Below are 25,123 nucleotides of genomic sequence, written 5' to 3' on the forward strand. Positions count from 1 at the left end.
GAATGAGGATTAAACATTTCCCTTCCAGTTAAGGTCAGATGCTGTGGATATTTAAAACAATCTGTGCTAAGTCTCCCATCAAGGGAGAAGACATTTTGTATTAGTTGCCACACATAGACTAAAAATATCTGAAAATCTCTGATTTATCTGAGATATCTAAAAACAAACAGCCTAGAAACAGATTCTTGATTAGTACGGGTGTCCCGGGTTATGGGGAGAATGCGGGAAAATTGGGTTGTTCCGAATGGCCTAATTCTGCTCCTATAACTTATGAGCCTAGAATCTCCCCCTTCCCCCCTTTTAAGTGGTGTTAGTAATTTCCCTGATGCTGTTTTAAAAAGCTTTCATTTTTAAAAATGACACCATTTTCAAGTTCATGTCCAAATCAGGTTTGGCAACCTCCCTTGTGTGATGATACTCTATTGAAAGAATTGTGGGTATTAGAAGTTGAGTTTTCAGGATTAGTTCAACTTTCCAACAACTTAAAGTATTATATGATAAATCCACTTCTGGGGATAGTTGGCAAAGAATGAGTGCAGACAATAGTGATGGGAGGCAGGTAGCTGAGTTCTACATAGAGCTAAAGGAATCTATACATGGTTCTGAAAATAGTGTGGACAAAAGGCACCCTCTTTGTGTTAAGTGCACTTGTGAAAGGAAGTTGGCATGGTGGTATCAAAAGGATCTCCTTATGAATGTCTGCACTATTGGTAGCCTTGTAAAAGGGGTGGCACGGTAGCGCAGCAGTAGAGTTGCTGCCTTACAATGCTTGCAGCGCCAGGGACCTAGGTTCGATCCCGACTACGAGTGCTGTCTGTACGGAGTTTGTACGTTCTCCCCGTGACTGTGTGTGTTTTCTCCGAGATCTTCAGTTTCCTCCCACACTCCAAAGAAGTACAGGTTTATAGGTTAATTGGCTTGGTATAAGTGTAAATTGTTCCTAGTGTGTGTAGCGCTAATGTCCAGGGATCGCTGATCATTGTGGACTTGGTGGGCCGAAGGGCCTGTTTCCGTGCTGTATCTCGAAACTTTACTAAACTAAATGCTTCTTCCTGATATAATTGCACAAGTAACTTTCATAGAGAGTTCGCTACTTTGCTGGTTGAGTTATTTATGAATCCTGCAGTGCAGCATGCAGCAATGAAGCATCATGAGCCATACAAGGACACAAAGTGCTGGATGAACTCAGCATCATGTGCCGTGTAGATCAGCCCGAGGAACCTAAGGCAAGGATTCTGAGTATGAGATTGGTGCTCGTTGACTTTGAGAGCAGTGCTGGCCCGCATATTTGTTTTCTGCTTCACTTTTTTCCTGTGACCTCTAAAAACTTCCAGCACAAGCTCAGATGAATGTCCAGGTCCCCATGGTTAAAGTGGCCCATCGATAAAGACCTACTGCTCACATGACGGATTGTAGAAATTTCATTATGGTCGTGCATTTTCCTTTCACAGCTTAAAATTATCAGTCTCTTCAGGCATTTGTGGTACCCTTGTTATGAGGTTAACTATTTTCAAAGAACAGCTTATCAGTCGTGAGGATGAATCAGATTCTATACATATGTCCTGTTCAGATTCAAACTGAAAATCATCCGTTCGAATGTAGTTCCAGTTAAGAACACATCACTGATGTATATATCTTGTAACTGAATGTGATGAACAATTAACTAATTATGCTGGCTTGAAAGTATTTTTTTCAGCTTAATTGTATGATCAAGGATATCATTGATTCTTGGTAGTTGGAACCACGGTAAAACAGGCCAGCAGACATAAATTGCTACGTCCTTCAGTCCCGATTCAGGTTATGAGTAATAAAATGATGAATGATGAGATTATGACAAGCTCCACATTTTATAAAGCATGTGCTCTTCAGATTAATATTTTCCTGTTCTGTTATCTTCAAACTTAGAGCATCCATTAGACAGATAAATGATAGGTTTCCACATGTGCACAATCCATATTCTGGCAAAATGTATTTTATTCAAGATAATAGAAGAATGTTATTTTTCAGTAACATTCTCTTTCCTATTGTCTGCACAACATTTCAATGCCTTAATAGTAATTTACTAAAAGCACCACAGTATGTATGTATATATGTTTTATAAATTTGAGTATAGGCCCATGTCCGACGAGCCTGTTCCTGTCCTGTATTGCACTATGTTCTATGCATCATCCTGCAGCCACCATGCATCATTACTCTCCAGTTTAAAATGTTGTACTAATATTAATGACTGCATAGAAACAATTCACATGTAAGTTTGAGATAAGAAATTTTAACATGTAAATACACAATTATTACTAAAAAAGTAATTATGCTTTTCCAATGTATCACCTTGAAGATTACTAGTTACTTCCATGAAATATATTAAGAAGCATTAATAATACATCACCATGACCTTTGCTGGACATTGGTTATCCAGCAGAAATTTATATAATGTTAAGCTCCTTTATGTTTTCATCAAGAAGCATCATTAATCAAATAGAATCTGTTTAGTTTAGTTTAGAGATGCAGCATGGTAGCAGGCCCTTCGGCCCACCGAGTCCGTGCCTACCAGCGATCCCCGCACATTAACACTATCCTACACACACTAGGGACAATTTACTTTCATACCAAGACAATTAACCTACAAACTTGTACGTCTTTGGAGTGTGGGAGGAAAAATATGATCTCGGAGAAAACCCATGCAGTCACGGGGAGAACGTACAAACTCCGTACAGACAGCACTCATAGTCGGGATCTAACACGGGTCTCCGGTGCTGCAAACACTGTAAGGCAGCAACTCAACCGCTGGACCACCATGCTGCCCATGTTTCCAATACTGTCATCCAATACTGAGTTCAGACTAACAATTTATAACAATTTATAAAAATATCACAATCAGATTCAGTCTCATATGCCTTGGGAACAAAATTGTGTTTCCTGGTGTGGATTGAGCTTTGCCCAGTAGTGTTTCCACCTGAGTCAGAAAATGTTGGTTCAACCCTCTTCAATGCAGTGGACTGAAGACATGAATAGCAGACTCTGCAAGTATGGTTGGCATCCAGTCGGATATTTGTGGTTATTGGGAGATCGGGCAGCACAGTAGCCATGTGAGTTTCCACCAAGTGCTCCAGTTTTCTCTCATATCCCAAATCCCGTGCTGGATTTGTAGATTAATTGGCATCTGTACATCACGCCTAGTACATATGTGAAGGTGGGAACACATACAACTAATGTGAATGGTGATCGATTGTCGGCATGGACTCAGTGGGCCAAAGTGTCTGTTTCCATGCTGTATCTTTCAATCAGTTCATTATGAGCAACAAGCCAACTCCCTGACCTCCTCCATTTCTCCTATTATCATCATCCCACCAGGGACTTGTGGAATGTCTAAATTCCTGACCACTTAATGAAGGTCTTTTTTCTATGACTTAAGGGCCGTCCCACTTTCACAACCTAATTCACGACCTTTTTTACTCGTGGACATTTTTCATCAGGCTAGAAAAACTCCCCAACCTACTTGATGCCACGAGTACCTACGACTAGCATCACGACCTACCTACGACCTCCTACGACCTCGTGACGACCATGCTGCGAGTATGAGTCAAGGGCAAACTCGGCAGAGGTCGTGAATTATGTCGTGAAAGTGGGACAGGCGCTTTAGAATGCAATTTGTGAACATTATAAATGTAGCAAAAATGGACCAACTAATGTGCCATTATTATGGAGCAGAAAATAATGTCTCAACTGAGTGTCCCGTACTTGATTCTACCTGGGATAACTAAACATGTTTTCAAAGGACCAGGTTAATCTATCTTTAAATTAGATTAAATCAACTGATAAATGCAGGACATTTATAATGTATTCTAAGATCATTGTTCAGTATTTTTCCCCTGGAATTTGAATGTAGCAAGTGGGAAAAATAGCTTTGCAACTTTTCAATGATGGAGACCGTTATTATTACTTCGAGTTGTTAGCAGTCAACTTTAAGAGTTGTCACTTTAGTTCAAGAGATTATTACCTACTCCTCAATGTCTTATATGTTTGAATTTGAATACGTTTATTGGCCAAGTATTCAAGGAATTTGCCACATACAAAGAATTGCGCCGGCAAATGACAACATAACATACAGTGACAGTTAGGAATGACACATAAAACATTTAAACATTAATAATAAAACAGTATTGATTAAACATGTAAATGAAATAAAATACCAGAGCAAAAGGAGGCTACAGATTTTTGGTTATTGAGTAGAGCTACTACTCGTGGAAATAAGCTGTTTTTAAGTCTGGCTGTGGCCAGGGTGAGAGGGGTCAGAGATGATCTTACCCGCTCGCTTCCTGGCCCTTGCAGTGTACAGTTCATCAATGGAGGGAAGGTTGCAGCCAATAAACTTCTCAGCTGATCGGATGATTCGCTGAAGCCTTCGGATGTCATGCTTGGTGGCTGAGCCAAACCAGACCATGATGGAGAAGGTGAGGTCAGACTCTATGATGGCCGTATAGAATTGGACCATCATTGCCTGTGGCAGACTGTGCTTCCTCAGCTGCCGCAGGAAGTACATCCTCTGTTGTGCCTTTATGACTGTGGAGTCGATGGTAGCCCCCCCATTTAAGATGGAGATGCCGGTTCCCAGGAACATAAAAGACTCCACAGATGAGACTGTGGTGTTGTTGTTGGTGAATGGGGTGAGGGGAGGGGGAGCTCTCCTAAAGTCTACTATCAATTCCACTGTCTTAAGGGCATCGAGCTCCAGATTGTTGCGATGGCACCAGGATGCCAGCTGTGTCACTTCCTGTCTGTAGGCAGATTCTTCCCCATCCTGGATCAGTCCAATCAGGGTTGTGTCATCCGCAAACTTGAGAAGCTTGACAGAGGTCAGTGAAGGTGCAGTAGTTGGTGTAGAGAGAGTAGAGGAGAGGGGAGAGTACGCAGCCTTGCGGTGCTCCTATGCTGAGGGTTTGCGGGTCCCAGATGTGCTTTCCGAGCCTCACATGCTGCTTCCTGTCTGTCAGGAAGCTGGTGATCCACCGAACTTGAGGGGTTCAGGCACCGTCAACTTGGAAAATTTGGAGTGTATTAGCTCTGGCACAATGGTGTTAAATGCAGAGCTAAAATCAACAAACAAAATCCTTGCATAGGTCCCCTGGCGGGCTAGGTGCTGGAGGATGAAGTGCAGGCCCAGGTTGACTGCGTCATCCACAGATCTATTGGCCCGGTATGCAAACTGCAGAGGGTGATATTTTTCATCTGGGCCAGCACAACCCTTTCAAGGGTCTTCATGACTACAGAGGTCAGTGCGACGGGCCTGTAGTCATTAAGACCAGTAATCCTTGCCTTTTTGGGCACAGGGACAATAGTGGAGACTTTGAAGCAGGCAGGGACAGTACAGGTTTGCAGGGACTGGTTGAGAATGTCTGTGTAGACCGGTGCCAGTTGTTCGGCACAGAGCTTGAGAGTAGAGGGGAAAACATTGTCCGGTCCTGGAAATTTACGGCTTTTCTGTCTTCTGAACAGCCTCTCCAATATAACAGATATATAACAGATATACAAGCCTGATGTTGTGCAGCACGGAGGGGATGGGTAATTGGGTGTTTATGTGGATGCACATATATGTACATGCATATAATTGGAGGGTGGTTTTTAGATGAAGTGCTAGTTTCTTGCTTACTTTGCTGCATGGTATACGGCATTTATCACAGCACCATCTATGTCATTCAGCCACCAGGAAGGGGGGTACAACACAAACTATATGGTGAGAATCAGGAGAGCTATCATGACACTTGATCTTTCTGAAGTCAACCTGATACTGTACCCATGAACCAAACATGGGTGGAAAAGGATACTGGGTTAAAATTAAGTGAGTGGAGCACCTTCCTTGGATGTATATAGTCTCATATGACATGCAGTTGATATTTGCTAATTAGCCAAATATTCAGAGACCACTATCAATATGATTTTGGTGGAGTGCAATATTGTACATTTAACTACATGAAATGCAATCTTCTGCTGCTGGGTTCTTAGAAATAGAACCTTCTGCTTCTGGTCAAATGAATAAAATTACAGCTAGCGGATGAATCCATGGTGATATTATACCACAACTCCAAAGATGTACAGGTTTGTAGATTAATTGGCATGCTAAAGTAGTAAAATGTCCCTAGTGTGTCCAGGATAGTGTTAATGTGCAGGGAACACTGGTTGGCATGGACTCGGTGGGCTGAAGGGCTTGTTTCTGCGCTGTATCTCTAAACTAAACTGAAAAAAGTAGTCATGACGGCCACAAAATAGAAAAACAAATCTTGTTCCTTGAAGATGAAAAAGTTTTAAAAATCAGACGGGTGGAAGAAGCAGCTGAGACTTGTGTGGTTATTGTATACAGCTCCTGAAATTAAATGAACTTCCACATGTAGAGGGACATGGAATTCCATAATCCCTCTTCAAATAGGATTGGTATAGACAGGCCTGGATATGGTTTGACTATCGGGCCTGTTTATCTGCTGTACAACACTGTAACTCGCTGACTCTAAGTCTGATATTTCTGTACCTTGACTTCTGGCCTTCTGATGTTATGCCTCACGTACTTCACAGGAGCACTATCACATAGAGTGTGACAATGACTCACATGGAAGATAATCAGATATATAAGAAATAAAAGAACATTTGCATTCACAAAGTGTCTTTTTTAGTTTCAGGAAACCCAAAGTGCTTTACAGCTACTTAAATAATTCTCAAATGTAGTCATTTTGATAACCAGAAGCGCAGTCAAAATAGTTTTTAAGAAGCATCTCTTTGTATGTGGGAGATTGGATCTCACAAATCTGATTACGTGTTTTGAAGATGTAACCAAAGCAAAGTTAATGAGGACAGAGTTGTAGACATTGTATATATGGTTTTCTGCAGTATTCGACAAGGTTGCTCTGTAAGTTTAGTCTGCATGGGACCCAAGGAGAGCTAGGTGACTGGATAGAAAATTGGCATCATGGGGGGAAGCAGAGGGTGATGATGGGAGGTTGTTTTCCAGACTGGACTGTGAATAATTGTGTGCCTCGTGGTTCAGTGCTTGGTCAAATACTGTTTGTGATTTATATCAATGATTTAGATGAGCACATGCAAGGCGCAAGTAAGTTTGCAGTTGACACTAAAGTCAGTGATATTGTAGAAAGCAAAGATGGTTGTCAAAGGTTACAGCAGGATCTTGATTGGTTGGGCAGCTGGACGGAGGAATGGCTAATGGAGTTTAATACAGGTAAATGCGAGGTGTTGCATTTTGACAGGATTTAACAGGAACTTGAGGGGTGATCTTTTTTATGCAAAGGGTTGCAGGTATATGAAATCAGCTGCCAGCGGAGGTAGTTGATGCATATACTATCACAATGTTTAAAAAACATTTGGACAGGTACATGGATAGGATAGGTTTAAATGGACATGGGCCAAATGCAGGCAAATAGGACTGCATCTTATAGATGCGGCATCTTGTCGGCATGGGCAAGTTGGGCCAAAGGGTCTGTTTCCATGCTGTATGACTCGAAGAAGGAAAGACTAGAGATGATTAAGAGCAATTTCAAATTTTCTGTCTCAGTGGGTGAAGTCCTGCCTGCCAATTGTGAAATTAGTTAAGTCAAGGAGGCATGAGGCCAGTGCTATTTTATTACTGAAGAAGCCTACAGTGGTAGTAAAGAAAGCTGTTGTACAAAAACCTAACGGCAAATCCAAGGAAGCATCAGACAGTAAACTAATCTAGGTCAACGAAGACAGGGCAATGGGTCAACAGCATTTAATGAGCATTAGGAGGTAGCTAACAGAGCTCAGGTTTGCCGATGGAAGTAGATGGAAGTCTGGCCAAGGGACAGTGGCTAGCCTCCCTTATATCTAAGAATAAACAGTTTCACCAACTAATGACCTAGAATTAGAGGTAGTTGGTTAGGAATCTGAAAGATCCATTAAAGGATAATCAGGGAGATTTCCTGAAGCACTAGCCAACATTATCCAGGAAGTTGAATGAAAAACAAAAGCATATTAGCTGGTAATTTATTCCACTGTGGTATATGACACTGTCTGCCAATGTACTGTAGCTACAAGCCTTCGAGAAATAATTCATTGTCCGTGAAGTACTTTGTGGAGTTTCAGTATGAAAGCATACTTCCTAAAAATTTCCCTTTGTAAATATGTTGCTGATTTGATTGCATGTTAATTCTGTGTCAATATCCCTGGGTCTTTGTCTTTGTGTTTCATTCCCCCTCCCTACTTATGCCCATGTGTATGGCCAGTGTGTATTTTTATTGTGTACTTAATCGTGTACTTCAGCCATCAAGATGCCAATGTACAGTTTACTAATTCCTAATAAATCCCAATATAACTATATCCACTTCCTACAGGCAATGATGCCATGTACTGATTATGGTTAGACTGAACAATATTAAAACAATAGGGAGGTAATTAAGTCATGCAGGTCACTGAGGGGTCAGATTTGCAGCTTCAAATGAAGTTGACTTAAACCTATAAGGAAGTTGAACATTCACAAAAGAACCTAACCAATGAAGGGGGGCACTGTTGCACAGCTGCTGCCTCACAATTCCAGACCTCGGGTTCAATCTGGAACGTTGTGCTGTCTGCATGTTTGCATGTTATCCCAGCGACCAGATGGGTTTCTGCCTGTTGCACCAATATCCTTCCAAGAATAGCTGGTAAGTTAGTGGATGGGTATATGAGTAAAGTGCATGGATCTGATGGGCTGAATAACATCCAACTGCGTCATAAATAAGCAAGTTACCCTCTGCTGCTTCTTTACCCGTTCAGTGTCCTTTTAGGGGCAGCTCAGTGGCACAGTTTGTAGAGTCACTGCCTAACAGCGCTAGAGACCTAGCTTCAATTGTAACCTCAGGGTCTGACTGTGTGGAGTTGGTACGTTCTCCCGTTGATCGCATGGGTTTCTACTGGGTGCTTCAGTTTCCCCCACATCCCAAAGACGTGCATGTTGGTAGGTCAATTGTCCTCTTGTCCTAGGTCAGTTGTCCTTTGGGTGTTAGTTAATGATAGAATCGGGGGTGGGGGCGGGGATTTAAAACAATATGGAGAGAATGAAGTTGAATTAAATTAATGTAGGATTGGTGTAATGGGGTGGCTGATGTCAGCGTGGACTCAGTGGGCCACAAGACCTATTTCCATGCTGAAGATGGATATAAAGTACAGGAGTAACTCAGTGGGTCAGGCAGCATGTGTGGAGACAAAGGAAAGGTGATTCTTTGGGTCGGGACCCTTCTTCAGACTAATTTTCAGGTTGGAAACAGTTTCCACGCTGCATCTCTCTACCTCTGAATACATTCTGAACTTCATTTTTTTCCAATGCAGAGCACATTATGAACAACATAGGCCAAATTGCATTGAACCTGCCCCATATCACACATTTCTCTCTCACAGAATACTTGCAATCGCATTTACATTTGGCAGCCACAGCTCTCCCTTTGGTCCTATCAGTTTGGTCATGGGTCTGATGGGCTCATCACCTCATCAAGACCTCGTCTGTCCATTCCCTCCACAGATGCTGCCTAACCCACTGAGTTACTCCAACACTTTGTTTTATGCTCTGTATTCCAGCATCTGCAGTCTTTTGTGCCTCCCATTGGTCTTGCCACTGTTATTTTGCCATGCAGCAGCCTACTTGTGGACCATTCTAAAATAAGGCTATTTTCCACTGTATCTAAAGATCAATTTTAAATAATTTTAAAAACTCAAACTTTCAAGTATTCAACCTGTACAAATTAATTAAAACCAATAGCATTAATTATAATTTTAAAAAAAGAAGCAAATCACCTTCTCTTACCACTTTAGCTGAGGTCAGTGGCTCCATTCAATAAGTAATATCAAACTGAGGAGAGAGATGAGTAGTGTATGTAGCTCTTCAGCTCTAGATATAATGGAGGACACTTAAGCCCCTGTCCCACTTAGGAGATCTAAACAGCAACCTCTTGTGATCTTGCCCGCCACCCAAAAAAAAATCAAGGTCGAGGTGACCTGCAACCTCCTACCACCTCCCACGCATATGTGTCCAGGTTCAGGAATAGCTACTTCCCCACAGCCATCAGGCTATTAAACCTGGCTCGGACAAAACTCCGATCATTAATAACCCATTATCTGTTATTTGCACTTTATCAGTTTATTTATTCATGTGTGTATATATTTATATAATGGTATATGGACACACTGATCTGTTTTGTAGTAAATGCCTACTATGTTCTGTGTGCTGAAGCAAAGCAAGAATTTCATTGTCCTATCAGGGACACATGACAATAAACTCTCTTGAACTTGAACTTGGACCTGCGACTAAAAAAAGAATCGATTTTTAAAACAGCAACCTATTTTTAATCGAGGCCGGTTTTAATCATGATGAAAAAATAGCAGCAACCTAGATGAAGCCTCGACCACGCGGAAACCACTTTCAAACATTAGGGAGAGTGACCGAAACCTCCGGTGACCTCATGGAAACCTTGGGTGGCGGGCAAGGTCATCAGAGGTTGATGTTTAGGTCTCCTAAGTGGGACAGGGGCTTTAGACTCAATGCTGAGTTATTTGTCAGTCACATCTGACCTCCGACACATTCTGTGTTGCCATGCAGATATATACATACAGACGCTTTGTTACATGCACGATGACTAACGAGCAATATAATTCATCCCATTGTCACCATATGTGGTACATATTTATGCAGATCAGAAAGATGCTGCATTGAATTCCTGCTTTTGTTTGCATTAATGATCTCAGCAAGTACGATAACGGTGATTCTTGTGATCGAAAGGACTTCACGAATTAGAACATAGCACGGTGCAGCACAGGAACAGGCCCTTCAGCCCATAGTGTCCTTGCCAAGCATGATGCTGTTCTATTCTGAAATCCTTAACGGAAATGTATAAATAAAATACAGGGATTGCTGATCCACGAAGTAGAAATAGCTGTTGTAACCAATGGCTACTTTTGAAGAGGAAAAAAATACCAGTGGGTCACATCTAAACAATATCCAATAGAACCATTAGAAACAGTCAGTAATGATCAGCAATTTAAAAAATGATGTAGCAATAGTTAAAATAAGCACACATTACTGGAAAATGAAGTTCATCGTCTTTGTGTTTTAGTTGGGAACCTACATTCAATCCAATTAATGACCTACAAAAGAAAAAATAGTGAAATATCCATTGAAATAAATCATTAATTTGCGTGGTTCATCAAGAACAAAGTTGATGTGTCATTTCCAAGCTGAGCATAAATAGTGAGAACAGCCGCGGTGCATCAATGTGAAAGGTAGCCAGAGAGTAGATGAAACATTGTGGTGAAGAGGGACATCAGATGTGATCTTGCAGTAGTCCACACACTTGCTGAGAGGCTCAGGCTGATCACAACATCTTGCACTGAGATGCATAATATAGAGATGCTGCTGTCATTGTTAGTGACGGTCGTGAATAGAAGAGAAATGCAGAAAAATTAGTGTGGCTAAAATGGTGGGCTCCTTCAATTTGTGCATTGTCCGCAACTAAAATCAGAAATGTCCACGGCATACCAGATAACATCTTTGGTTGAGCTTCTGACCCTGGGTAAACTTACAGTGCACTAATGAGAATCATTTCTGAAGATGCTGGGCCCATTTCCTCTTGGTCAATAATTGGTCTCGAAATGATGACTAGCACAATCAAATGTGAACAAATTGGCTTTTATGCGCCAATTGCACATACAAGCTATGCGCAAAGGCATCCGAGAAAAAGCCAAGTACATTCTGCAAAGATTCCACCAACAATTGTTTTTAGTTAATATTGTTGGCCAAAAAAAAACTAGAGCTAACTGCATTTGACTTTATATTGCCTTGGAGTCGTGCCTGTCGAACACTAATTCACAATTACAAACATCACATTCTCTCATGAACAATTGTATTCACTTGAGTCATTTAACCTGCAGCTTGCAATAACAGATCTCAGATATATAATTAACCAGAGCATTGTGCAACTGAAATAATTATTTTTAAAAAAACACCACTGTTATTAATCACCTTCACAGCCATGTAAAAATGTAACATGTACAGTATACTGAGGAATTGACCTTGGCTCAATGCTGGCACTCTTGCCTCTGAGTCAAGAGGCCACAGGTTGAAGTCCAGGGACGAAAGTACATCATCCAGACTGATATTTTAGTGCATTTCTAAGGCAAGAGGTTTTTTTCTTTTTCAGACAGCGTGTTAAACCAACTTCCTGACTTCACACATAAACAAAACAATAAATGCTGGATGTCAAGGAGCATCTGGAGAGAGAGAGAAAGAGAGAAAGAGAGGGACTAAACTAAGTTTCAGGTCTTTGACCTATCATCGGAACCGGGAAGGCAAGTTCGGTAAACAGATGAAAAGTAGGAAAAATTAAAGGAATGAGATGCAAATCATAAGGCCATAAGGGATAGGTGTAAAATTAGGCCATTTGGCCCATCAATTCCGCTCTGTCATTCAAACATGGCTGATGTATCTCTCCCTCCCAACCCCATTCTCCTGCCAACTCCCCACAACCTCTGACCTGTACTAATCAAGAAATATTACAAATAAAAAAAATGCTGAATATTTATCAGAAATTACACGAAATGTTAGAGGACTTTGGTATTACTGAAGGAAAGCATAGCAATTTTCCAATATTAATTGTGTCCAAAGACTTGAAAGAAACCTTTCCTGATCATTATCACTGCTTTGTGCAAGTGAGCTGATGTTTCTCCGACGGTACAAAAGTACGAAGATGCAACGGTGTTTCCAAATATATCATTGATCTAAAGCACTTTGGGGTATCATGAGGTATGTGCAAGAAGTCAGATAAATGCAAACTCATTCTTCCATTGACACCAAACACCGTGCTATCAAAGTATAATTTGTGTTAGGATATTCCAGGTTTAACACCTCATTTAATAAATTGTACTCAACCATTTGAGTTCTGTTTCAGCTAGGTGATTTCTGTGAAGGTACAGTAAATGCCCATTAGGATTGATAGTATTAGTCCACTCCATAATAGATTTGATATCATTGTATAACTTTGAAAAGCTGCAATGGATCTCCTATACTGTTGCTCATTGTAAGTCAAGAAGGATATCATTTTAATGGGACTTGAGCACTCACCATGCAATCCATAATATATTATTCTGACACAAAGTTGGAATGATATGTAACCAGAATTGTCATTTTTAAGATCACAAAATCCATCTGTTATAAATGGACATATATTAAGTTTACTTATAGATTAATTGTTGAAATGCAAATTGTGAATTTAATTAGAGAAAAAAAGTTGGTCCCTATAATTCCATAGTTTCAAGGAAATTTGTTCCACTGATAAGCATGAAATCCGGAAAAATAGGGTGCTATTACATAACCCTTTTGCATTATGATCTGAATGCTTTAAAACAAAACTCCAGTACAGAACAACCTTAATCCTTTGTACTGCTGGCTTTAGTTGGTGTCGCAGTTAGTTACCTCATCGAAGCCATGTTGAGTAGAATGATGCAAATTGCTGACTCCAGGATGGGAAAGAACGTCATATCACAGGAAATTAAATGGACATTCCTGTGTCTTTTTGTAGTTTCCCCTAAGGGAAAAGGCATGGGATTAAGCCACAAACCCATCTTTTCTTCTGTAAGAATGTAAGGCAAAGAAGTTAAAGAAAGGAGGTTAGATTACATAAGAAAATGGGATGATTTTTCTGCATGAAAATGCATCCCATTTAACAAAGAAAACTCTTAATACAACACCCACTGACCTGTATTTCAGCAAAATATCAAATAATCACATTTATTCATGTAGCAGCTATTGTATACTAAATTGACATAAAATATCGACTCATTGGCTTGCAAAAAAAAAAAAAATTGAAATAAATTAAAATAGTATGTTGTTTTTTTAATTTGTTACTAACTTCAAAGGAGTTTATTAAAAGCCGGAAAAAAAGGATAACGTGCTTGAAGGAAAGGATGTAGATTTAAACTGTGACAGCTTCCTTTTTCTCATTCTGAATAGGAAGTCCAAATTGTTCTCCCCCTTTAACACAAACACTTCATTATATTCAGCGGTGAGCTGCTGAGGTAACATCTTTAAAAATAATGGTCTATTTACCATTAGCTGAAGTAGTTGAAAGTTTTCCAGGAAGCATGAAAATGGTGTCAGAAAAACTAGTCTCAGCAGGTTTGTACGAAAGAACAGTGTTGTGACTGGGTGATTTATAACAAAAAAAGGTATCCAGAAAGCACAATTTTCTACCTAGCTGCAAACTATAATTCATACTGAGTTCTTATCAAGATAAAGTACCTTTACTGCAAATGACCAATGCGGTTAAATTATTTTGATAAATGTCAGCACATAACAGTTAACTGCATTACAAGCAGCCAGGATCAACTGGAGTTACTGCAAGATGCAAGATGCATTGTAAATTGTTCTTTGCTCCCCACTTCCTCCCACCCCAATCTATGTTTAAGCTCTTTGACCAGCTTGCCAGTGTGTACTGTTGACTTCAGGTAGTGCTACGAGAAAATTGGAGGAATTCTGTTCGCATCACTTAAAATGTGGCAACAACTTATAATGAGGTAATGGTAATGGCGCAAAATATATATATATTTGAAGCATTTTGTAAGTGGCTGGAAGATATGTATTACTTAGAAACAAAACTCAAGTCTGCCCATTAAGTTAACACCTTGTTAACAATTAAGTCTTTACAACAGGTAAAGGCCAAAAGTAAATGGAAAATTAAATATATTGCCTTTGAGTTGCGAAAATTCACATTATTTCCAATATATATTTCCATTCTAATTTCCTCAGGAAAGCCTAGAAACTACCACAGAACAGGTTTCGGCATTGAAATTAAATTGGTGGCTAGTTTTGGGAGATGAGGTGAATCAATTTTGCCCCATTTCTACGTGAACTACTAAACAGCCAGTGATGGTAACATCAAACTGATGCCAGTAAAATAGGCAATTTGACTTACTTCATTTATTTATAAGACTGATGGATGAGGAAACTTTTTATAGGAAAAAATAAGAAACTGAAAATGAGGAATCAAATTAGGAAATGTGAAAAGCATCTTGAGCATGAGAATCAAAAAGCAAACTGCTGGAGGAATGTAGGAGGTCACGTAGCATCTGTGGAAGGAAATGGACAGTCAATATTTTGGGTTGAAACCCTTCCCTGGACTGAAAAAGTGGGGAGGAGGAAATAGCTAGTGTAAAGAGGTGAGTGAGGTAGGCAGGAGCTGGCATATGGGTGGACCCACTTGTGGAGGGGTGGTTTGGTGGATGGATTTAAGTGGAGAAAGAGGGGTGATGATAACAGCAAAGGATTGGCCATGATGAGAACTGCAGATGATGGATGACTGCAGATGATGGATTCTAATGGAAAAGGAAGGTGGAGTATAAGATCGTAGGTTGATAGAATGGAGCGGCTGAGCTTGTATACTCCAGAATTTAGAAGGATGAGAGGATATCTTATTGAAACATATAAGATTATTAAGGGTTTGGACACGCTAGAGGCAGGAAACATGTTCCCAATGTTGGGAGAGTCCAGAACCAGGGGCAGTTTAAGAATAAGGAGCAAGCCATTCAGAACAGAGATGAGGAAAAACATTTTCACACAGAGAGTTTGTTTTGTAATCAAACCATTACAAAGTATTAGGTGAACCACAAAGCATTTATTAAAACCCATGCAGAGAGAACAATACATACTGTTACATCCATCGCATCATCTTACAGACTACCAAACTAAGGGACGAGCAGGCTGTTATCAGTGGCTGCATTCCTACTCAAATCCTGGACTGGATTACTTGGTGGAATGTGTATCATGCATAATATATGTGGTGAAGGTTATATTGACAGAGATTAATATGGTTGATCTACAGAATTGTGAATCTGTAGAATTCTCTGCCTCAGAAGGCAGTGGAGGCCAATTCTCAGGAGGCTTTCAAGAGAGAGTTAGATAGAGCTCTTAAAGATAATGGAGTCAAGGGATATGGGGAGATGGCAGGAACGGAGTACTGATTATGGATGATCAGACATGATCACACTGAATGGCGGTGCTGACTTGAATGGCCGAATGGCAATTATCTATATAGTCTATGTTCAAATAAGAAAAAAGGATACATGGCAAAGGTGATTAAGAGTGTCTCTTAAGAAATATAGAGTGTGTATAGAGAACTTAGGAAAAACATTGGAAGTGCAAAATGGGGCCAGGAAATATCCTTGGCAAGCAAGATTAATGAGACATTCTGTAAGGATTAGGAAAAGAGCAGGTCCTCGTAGTAACAAAGGGAGAATCTGTGTATGGCTTCAGAAAATGTGGGTTGGGCTCTAAATAAATATTTCTCATTTGTATTCACCATGTGGAAGGGCATGGAAGATGGTGAGTTCAGAGAGGGGTACATAGATAATTTAGAGCGGGTTAATATTAAGTAGAGGCAAAGGTTACGGGGCGCATAATAGCCAATAAATCCCAAAGGCCAGATGAGATCTATCCTTGGTTCCTATGATAAGCAAGGGGGGAACTGCGGCCCTGGCAGACATTTTTACAGAAGGAGTTTTAAAAAGGATTTGTATGGAATGTTTGTTACCCAGAAAATAGTTGATGTCTGGAAACCACGGCCAGAGAGCGTGCTGGAATCAGATACAACCATGAAGTTTAAGAGGTATATTTACAGGCAAATAAATTGACGAGACATGGCAAGTTTGGTGTAGGAAGGAACTGCAGACTCTGGTTTACACCGATGATAGACATAAAGTGCTGAAGAAGGGTCTCGACCCGAAACATCACCCATTCCTTCTGTCCAGAGATGCTGCCTGTCCTGTTGAGTTACTCCAGCATTTTGTGTCTCTGGAAGGGTTTGGGCCTCGTATAGGCAAATGCGATTGATGTAGATGGGCAAAAGAGTTGGCATGGATGTGGTTGTCCAAAGGGCCTGTTTTTGTGCTGTTCAACTCTATGACTCACCGATGGTTCTGTTTAAACTGAAAAAAGTCATGCAAATCTCTTCACCCAGCGAAAATGTGCTACAATGTTCTTGCAGCTTAATAATGGCAAAAATATTCCAGGAAATTCCAGGCCTATCAGATAAATTTAAAGCATGTGTATCTAATTCTATTTTAATCCCAGCATGAAATAAATGGTTTAACCTCTTTAAACTAGTGAAACGTGGTGCTGGAATGTTAGGCCAATATACAATCATGCTAATGGCAGTCATTTCTGCCGTACAACTCCAAGATTTGAAGCTGTGATTAACAGGTTAACATCTTATGATATGTTGTATCTGATAAACCAATTAAAATGAATTATCACTGCTACCTTGAACTCAAAAACCTCTGCATTTTAGATTTTTCTTTCCATGCCGATGTATTACAATAGACCTACTGTATTGATTTTAAAGATTCAGAAACAGAACTGTAGAAAACTCAGATGGCAATCTGGGTCATGCATGCCTTCCATCACTGTCATGAATCTCTTGGATTAAGTGAACAATTGTTTAGTTAAAAGAACTAAAAATGCATTCAGTTTCTCTCTTATTGTAGTATCTTTACTCAGCTGTCACTGTCACATATGCATCAGAATGCAATAAATGTGTCACAAGAAACCAGCTGAGGAAAAATAATGGTATTCAACTCGTGTCCTAACTGTAGTCATTTTCACCCAACAGAAAATCAGGATTACGATCAACGTGTTCAGTGTGTTGCAAAACTGGTGAAGAAACTTCCAAAACCTAACCACGATACCTTGAGCGTTCTCGTTACACATTTACAGAAGTAAGCACACAAAAAAACATTATTTATTATTTATTTTAATATGCAAGATTCCTTCTTTAGTTTTCATTCCCTTTACAAGAAGTATAACATTCTGGTCTTCTAGCACTTAAAACTGCAGGCGAAAGGTTCCATCTGATCGTTTCTGCTTTAGCAATATGTTAAATGCATTCTTTCAAAATGCATGGTGGAAGAGATTAAATGTAGAAACTACTACCGTAGAATTATGGTGCTATTAATAGAGGGATTTTGTACTCTCATCCCTGAAACTAAGGCGGCTACCAGTTTGCAAAAAGGCAATCAGGAAGCTTTTTTTATGCCCCCTTGCAAGAAAGAAAGAATTTTCATTTATATGGTGCCTTCCAGATACAAAGCATATGATATTGATTCAAGGTCTGTTTTATGAAAATAAAAATGCAGAAAGCACAGAGATAAAGTACTAAGATTATTTTGGTGGTACAGTGAAATTGGAATGACCTAGCAACTGATTGTTCAGGAAGCCTGATGGTCTGGATCTGGCTCACTCGTTTATCTAGACTATGAGTCTAGAGGGTAAGCGTGGAGTGCTGCCAGAGCCAGGGGTTCAGGGTACGGCTGAAGCTGGGTTATGGACTGTGGGCCAGAGAACAATAGGAACTGGAGTTGGGGTTGGGGTTGGGGTTGGGGTCCAGTACATCAAGGATCAAGAAGGTGGGTAAATTTTACTTCGGAGTCACGTGAGTGACTACGTGAAGAACCCCGCCAGGACGCATGCGTGTCATATCGCTACACGCATTGCAACGAGTCACAGCAGGGGGAACGACGTTCCCCTTAGCGGCAAAAATTGAAAGCCGGGAACAGCAGGTAAGGAGACTCTGCGTTCCAGAATTTGAAAGTCGGGAACAGCAGGTAAGGAGACTCTGCGTTCCTTCCACTTACCTTACAGGTGGAGACATGGACCAGATCCACGAAGGCTGCAGAAAAGCTGGTGGGCGAGAACCGCGGAGTTGCGGGCAGCCGGCAGCAGCAGCCAACGGCACGCCAATCTCCCGTAATGGGAACAGCTGTGCCCGACTTCGCTCCCGCACCGGCCACGGCCGGGCGGTAGAGCGAAGCAAAAAACTAACAGAGTCGTTGACTCTGATGAGTCCGACTCTGAATAGCCACGAGCGGCCAGTGCCCGTGCGCATTGGGGCCGGTTGGAGCGGCTTTAGGAGCAGCCACGAGCGGCCAGTGCCCGTGCGCATTGGAGCCGGTTGGAGCGGCTGGGAGCGGGGAACAAAGCAGGCGCGACGGCCAGTGCCCGTGAGCATTGGAGCCGGTTGGAGCGGCTGCAGGAGGAGCAGCTTCAAAAGCAGCCGCGACGGCCAGTGCCCGTGAGCATTGGAGCCGGTTGGAGCGGCTGCAGGAGGAACAGCTTCAAGCAGCCGCGACGGCCAGCGCCCGTGAGCATTGGAGCCGGTTGGAGCGGCTGCAGGAAGAACAGCTTCAAGCAGCCGCGAGTGGCCCATGCCCGAGAGCATAAGAGCCAGTTGGAGCGGCTGCTGGAGGAAGTACTCCAAAGTGGCAGGCTCCTTGAGATGGAGGCTAGCCACAGTGGGCAGTTAGTAAGCCCCACAGCAGTACCTCTTGTGGGGCTGCACAGTGTTCTCCCTCATCAGAGGGGAGCACGGAGGGTCAATCCTGGGCTGACTGCAGGAGCTGGAGCAGGAGCGGCTTCAGGAGCAGCCGCGATGGCCAGTGCCCGTGAGCATTGGAGCCGGTTGGAGCGGCTGCAGGAACTGGAGCAGGAGCGGCTTGAGGAGTAGCGGCTTCAGGAGCAGCCGCGATGGCCAGTGACCATGAGGTGGCCAGTGCCCGAGAGCATCGGAGCCGGCTGGAGCGGCTGTTGGAGCAGGTAAGTGGAAGGCTCCGGGAGATGGAGACTAGTCACAGGGGGCAGTTAGTAAGTCCTACAGCAGTACCTCTTGTAGGGCTGCACAGTGTTCTCCCTCATCAGAGGGGAGTATAGGGGGTCAATTCTGGGCTGAACCTGAAGAGGGGTGCAGAACATACCCCTAGTGCACATGGGGTGCAAGAAAACTATTGGAAGACACTTACCATCAGGGAACTGCAAAACACTGAATGTTCCCAGTATTAACCAGTGTATTTGAAAACATGGCAGGGCCAGGGGCTTGAAAACAACAGAAAGTTCTGAAAGTCCTAACAGTGGGAATTACGGGTTTCGCCCGCACAATAAACAAAAAAGACATGACACAAGATCACCAGGATGCACTGGCTTTATTTTGCAACTACCAATACGAGTAAACAGCATTAGGAAGAAGTGCCATCCAACTGGCTTTAGACCCTAATTTGCAGGCCTATGCAAACCTGGAACCTCCAAACCACCAATATTACTATTTGGAGGCAACTTATCAAAACAGGTAAAAGAACTTGACAAAGAGGGTAAAACCCTGGGGCTCATTACAGCAACGTCTAAAAACTACTTCCTGGGGAATGCGCTAACCCTCAACACCGACCCAACTACAGATCCAGACACCGGCACCTCAACGTCCACGGAGGATGACGAAAAAGTAACAAACCTACTAATAGTAACCATGGAGGAAGGTGGGTCTGGTTCCTTACGAGGTTGGTGGGAGATTACAATTCTATCTGGATGCATGGAATAAATTAACTACCGACACTTATATTTTCAGAAGTATAGGGTTATACCATAGAATTTATACAAAACATAATCCTCCAGTTCAGCATGTACCGAACCGAATGTTCGTGCTTACAGGCAAAGAAAAAATCAAAAGTGCATACTGAACTACAGTGCCCATATAAAAAAGGAGTAATGGAGGATATCCAACACGAATCACAGGAATTCGTGTCCAAAATCTTTATCATAAAATAGATGGTGGTTGCCACATCATCATAGATTTGACTAATTTGAATACTTTCGTACTTTATATTCATTACTAGATGGGAACCTTTGTTACTGCTAAGCAATTGATTCCTAGGTTACTACATGGCAAGCATCGTATTAAAAAATGCTTACTATACAGTACCCATTAGAGGTGACCACAGATGTTATTTAACACAATGGATCATCTGCGGTTCACCCTTAACACAGTTCACATGTCAGTGACTTTGCCGAAAGAAAAGGTTACAGCCTTAATGGAGGCTTGCAGCAAAACAAAACCATCCATCAGACTGGTAGCAAGAATAATTGGCATTATAGTGGCTGCGTTTCCAGCCACACAAATCGGACCTTTACATTATCAAAAATTACAGAGGGCAAACATTCGTGCACTCAAAAATTATGGGGGTCATTCTGACAGACCAATGAAGCTACCAACAGAGGCCACAATGGAACTAAAATGGTGGAAACATAACATTAGGCATTGTTCCGATCCAAACATTATCAGCTACCCGTCTATGGAACTACATACTGATGCCAGTGCACTTGGATGGGATGCTACCAATTCCATCTCCAGCTGTGGGGGAGATGGAATGCACAGGAGGCATCATTATTACAAACACTGGGCATAAACTACCTGGGAATGTTGAGTGCATTCCATGGCTTTAAGTCATATTGTTCTGGGTTATATCACCAGCATGTTAGACTACAAATTGACAACACCACCATGGTAGCATATATCAACCATTATGGGTGGAAACATATCGACATCATGTGACAATCTGGCCAGCACAATTTGGCAATAGAGTATCCAGAGAGATATTTGGATATCTGCGACCTACTTACAAGGTAAACTGAATTTAGTGGCAGACAACAGGTCACGCTAATTCTATGACAAACACTGAATGGATGTTGGATAAAAACTGTATTGCTGAAATTACAGCACGGTATGGAACACCAGATATCGACCTATTCGCATCCATGCTCTCACCAGTTATCGAATTATGTTCATGGGAACCAGAACCTGGGGCAGTGGCCACTGATGCATTTTCGCTGCTTTGGGGGATTATTTATTTATGCATTCCCTCCTTCTGCCTCATCAGTCGGGTATTTAGGAATATACAGTAGACTCCGCGTCTAATATTTTGATAGTACCCGATTGGCCTACTCAACCATGGGTCCCGGTGATACATGACATGGTTTTAGAACCATGCATCACCATCCATCATAGACCTAATTTACTGGTTCTTCCCGCAACAAGGGGTAGTTACCCATGTCATAATTATATAAACCTATTAATTTATAGAGTTGAAAGCACCTCTACTACACCTGGGACTGACGGACCGAACAGTGGATATTATTTCAGCGGCCCACAGACAGTCCACCAAAAAACAGTACTTGGTGTCTTCAAGAAATGGGAAGTACTGTCACAACAATAAACATCACCCACAGATCTATGAACATCCCGTCTGTTCTGGAATTCCTGGCAAGCCTCCATTACGATGAGAGGCTCAGTCATAGTGCCATCAACTGCGCCAGAAGTGCTCTGTCAACATACCTGTGGCAAGGAACAGAGCGGCATTCTGTTGGGACACACCCTGGTAACCAAACTCATGAGGGGCATTTTAATGTTAATCCCCAAGAACCAGGTACTCCCAAATATGGGATGTGAGCATTGCACTGACCATGTTAAGAAACTGGTCTCCAGCTACAGCTCTGTCCCTCCAGAAACTGACTATGAAAACAGTCATGCTGATGGCCTTGGTCACGGCACAAAGGGTCCAGTCACTACAGAACTAAGGTTGGACAACATGATTATTTCATCTGGAAATTTAACTTTTCACATCAATGAAATAGTCAAACAGAACAGACAGACAGAACAAACAAACAGAACAGCAGGCCTAAAAACAGAATTCAGGGCCTACCCGACAGATGGTCGTCTCTGTATTGTAACACACTTACTATTATATATGGAGTATACTAAGATCATCAGAGGGAAAGGAATGTCACTTTAATCAGCTACAAACAGCCACTCAAAACAGTGACAGTCCCGACCATCTCTAGATGGCTAAAACAGGTCCTAATAAAGGCTGGAGTAGACACTAGCATTTTTAAATCTCACTCCACCAGGGCTGCAGCTACATCGGCAGCTATGAAGTTGGACGTTCCTATGGACCAAATCCTCAAGACAGCAGGATGGTCAACGGAGGAAACTTTCCAACGACTTTATAACAAACCAGTCATTGAACCTGGAACATTTGCAGAAACAAATTTAAGTTCTGTAATATAATTTACCCCATAAATAGGGGCAATAATTGGTGTTAATATATTTATCGTTGGGTTTCGATATCGTATTGATGTCTAATGATGTTAACTCTATTCTCCCCATAATCAAGGCAGATGTGATGCATGGACTCGTTTCCACGGCATAAAATCACAGAGCTTTAAAATCTTCACGTAGTCACTCACGTGACTCCGAAGTAAAATAGTAAGATTAAACGAGAACTTACCAGTTTGAAGCTTGATCGTTATTTTATGAGGAGTAACGTTGAGGGAATACGTGCCCTCCTCTCCCACCCTTGATCATATACTCAACTGGTATCTCTTCTCTAATCTTACTATGTTTAGTCATTACAGTTATCTGTGATTTCACACCGCTGCTTTGAAGAATGACACGCATGCGTCCTGGTGGGGTTCTTCACGTATTCCCTCAACGTTACTCCTCATAAAATAACGATCAAACTTCAAACTGGTAAGTTCTCGTTTAATCTTACTATTTGCAACTGGATTCACAGTTCAGAGAGCTTGTGTATATTCCATTTCTTATTGGGTAATATGTTTAAATAATTAGCATTATTATGACAGCAATTATTTAATAATAATAATAATAATAATAATAATAATAATAATAATAATAATAATAATAATAATAATAATAATAATAATAATAATAATAATAATAATAATAATAATAATATTGTTTGGGCATTAATAGGGATAACTCAGGAAATCTGCTGGTCCACCAATATCTCAGGCCCGTGAGTGCTAGATTATCGTAGTTTTACCGTTTTGGTTAAAGGATAACATTTGCACAAGAGTTTAAGAGAATTTTCCTGCTCTCTACCTCAGAATGAGATGGAGCGGACCCACACCTAGTGTCTTAGACAGCCAAAAAAAAAAGATTAATTTTGGCAAATGCTCCACTAAAAACAACGACATGGCTTCTAAATCTTGCAGCTTTTTACATTTTCAGTCATTATTGAGAACAATAATTTACAACAGTTGTTAACTTGGAATACAGGCCTATATTTTCAAATTGGCAAACACAGAGTGCCCCTCCCACACTCAGCTGATTATCCTGCTGAGAAGATCTGGATTCAGCTGTGCTGTTAAACTTTTGGATTCAACATATGGCATTGTCCAGTGGAACAGTTCAGAAAAAGGAATGCATTATTACATTAACATCTAAGGCTTGCATTCCAAATGCAGGAACTGGTAAGGATCCTATTAACATCAGCAGTTTTTAGACTATTTTCTCAGCGTAAGCATTTAGTTTCAGTTGCTTATTTTTCTTTCAGAAGACTTCACTATTTTGATTAGAAATGATATGATCGTTTGGCTTTATTAAGTAAGATGACAGCAATAAGCAAAAAGTGACCATAACTATGCATTGCAGCTATATGGTGTATCAGGACAACATTCAAAAGCAGCCACTTAGCAATAATTCTACTTAAAATAATTTTGTAGGCTGACCCGACATGGGACATTTTTCTTATTTGTTCTTGCTGCTGAATTAATTACTGTTTGATTATCTTGACGGCAAGATGGGACCAATTTGATTCTGTAAACTTGGATCTACTCCTTTAATGAATGCACAAATTTTATATCTGCTGAATTATTTTACATCTTGTAGAAGTTTTGAGGAGCATTGATATTTCATTAGACATTCAAGGAATAGTGTAAATTCTAGTATCTGACTGGAGCGGCAATTGACTCATAACAAACAAATGTACAGAGCTGGATTAAATCAGTAGGTAACTATAATAGGCAGTACCTGATCCGAACCGAAACAGCAACCAGCTGAATTGTATCTGAAGCTACTGGAAAGCACTAGGATTCAACAGAGATGGCAGCATATGTAGTTAGGTAGACACAAAATGCTGGAGTAACTCAACGGGGCAGGCAGCATCTCTGAAGAGAAGGAATGGGCGATGCTTCGGGTCGAGACCCTTCTTCAGACTGAAGAAGAGTCTCAACCTGAAATGTCACCCATTAATTCTCTCCAGAGATACTGCTGTCCTGCTGAGTAACTCCAGCATTTTGTATCTATCTTCAGTGTAAACATGCATCTGCAGTTCCTTCCTGCACACGTGATAAGGTGATGGGTAGAGGCACTGCTGTGCACTGTTGAGATGTAGAGACCTAATAAGTGCAGCAAATGAAAGTGCTGAGGTATCTCAGCAGGTCAGACAGTAATTCTGGAGAACATGGATA

At 41.3% G+C, this 25,123-nt stretch overlaps 1 protein-coding gene across 1 annotated transcript in view; it reads left to right on the forward strand.

The window, feature by feature from the left end:
* Positions 1 to 25,123, forward strand: part of arhgap15 (Rho GTPase activating protein 15) — a 722,875-nt gene that overhangs the window by 651,147 nt on the left and 46,605 nt on the right. Inside the window, exon 14 of the mRNA XM_033024704.1 lies at positions 17,646 to 17,751. Within this exon, the coding sequence (XP_032880595.1) occupies positions 17,646 to 17,751 (106 nt within the window). The remainder of the gene's footprint in view (positions 1 to 17,645; positions 17,752 to 25,123) is intronic.

Source organism: Amblyraja radiata, chromosome 7 (assembly GCF_010909765.2).
Source record: "Amblyraja radiata isolate CabotCenter1 chromosome 7, sAmbRad1.1.pri, whole genome shotgun sequence".
Classification (NCBI taxonomy): Eukaryota; Metazoa; Chordata; class Chondrichthyes; order Rajiformes; family Rajidae; genus Amblyraja; species Amblyraja radiata.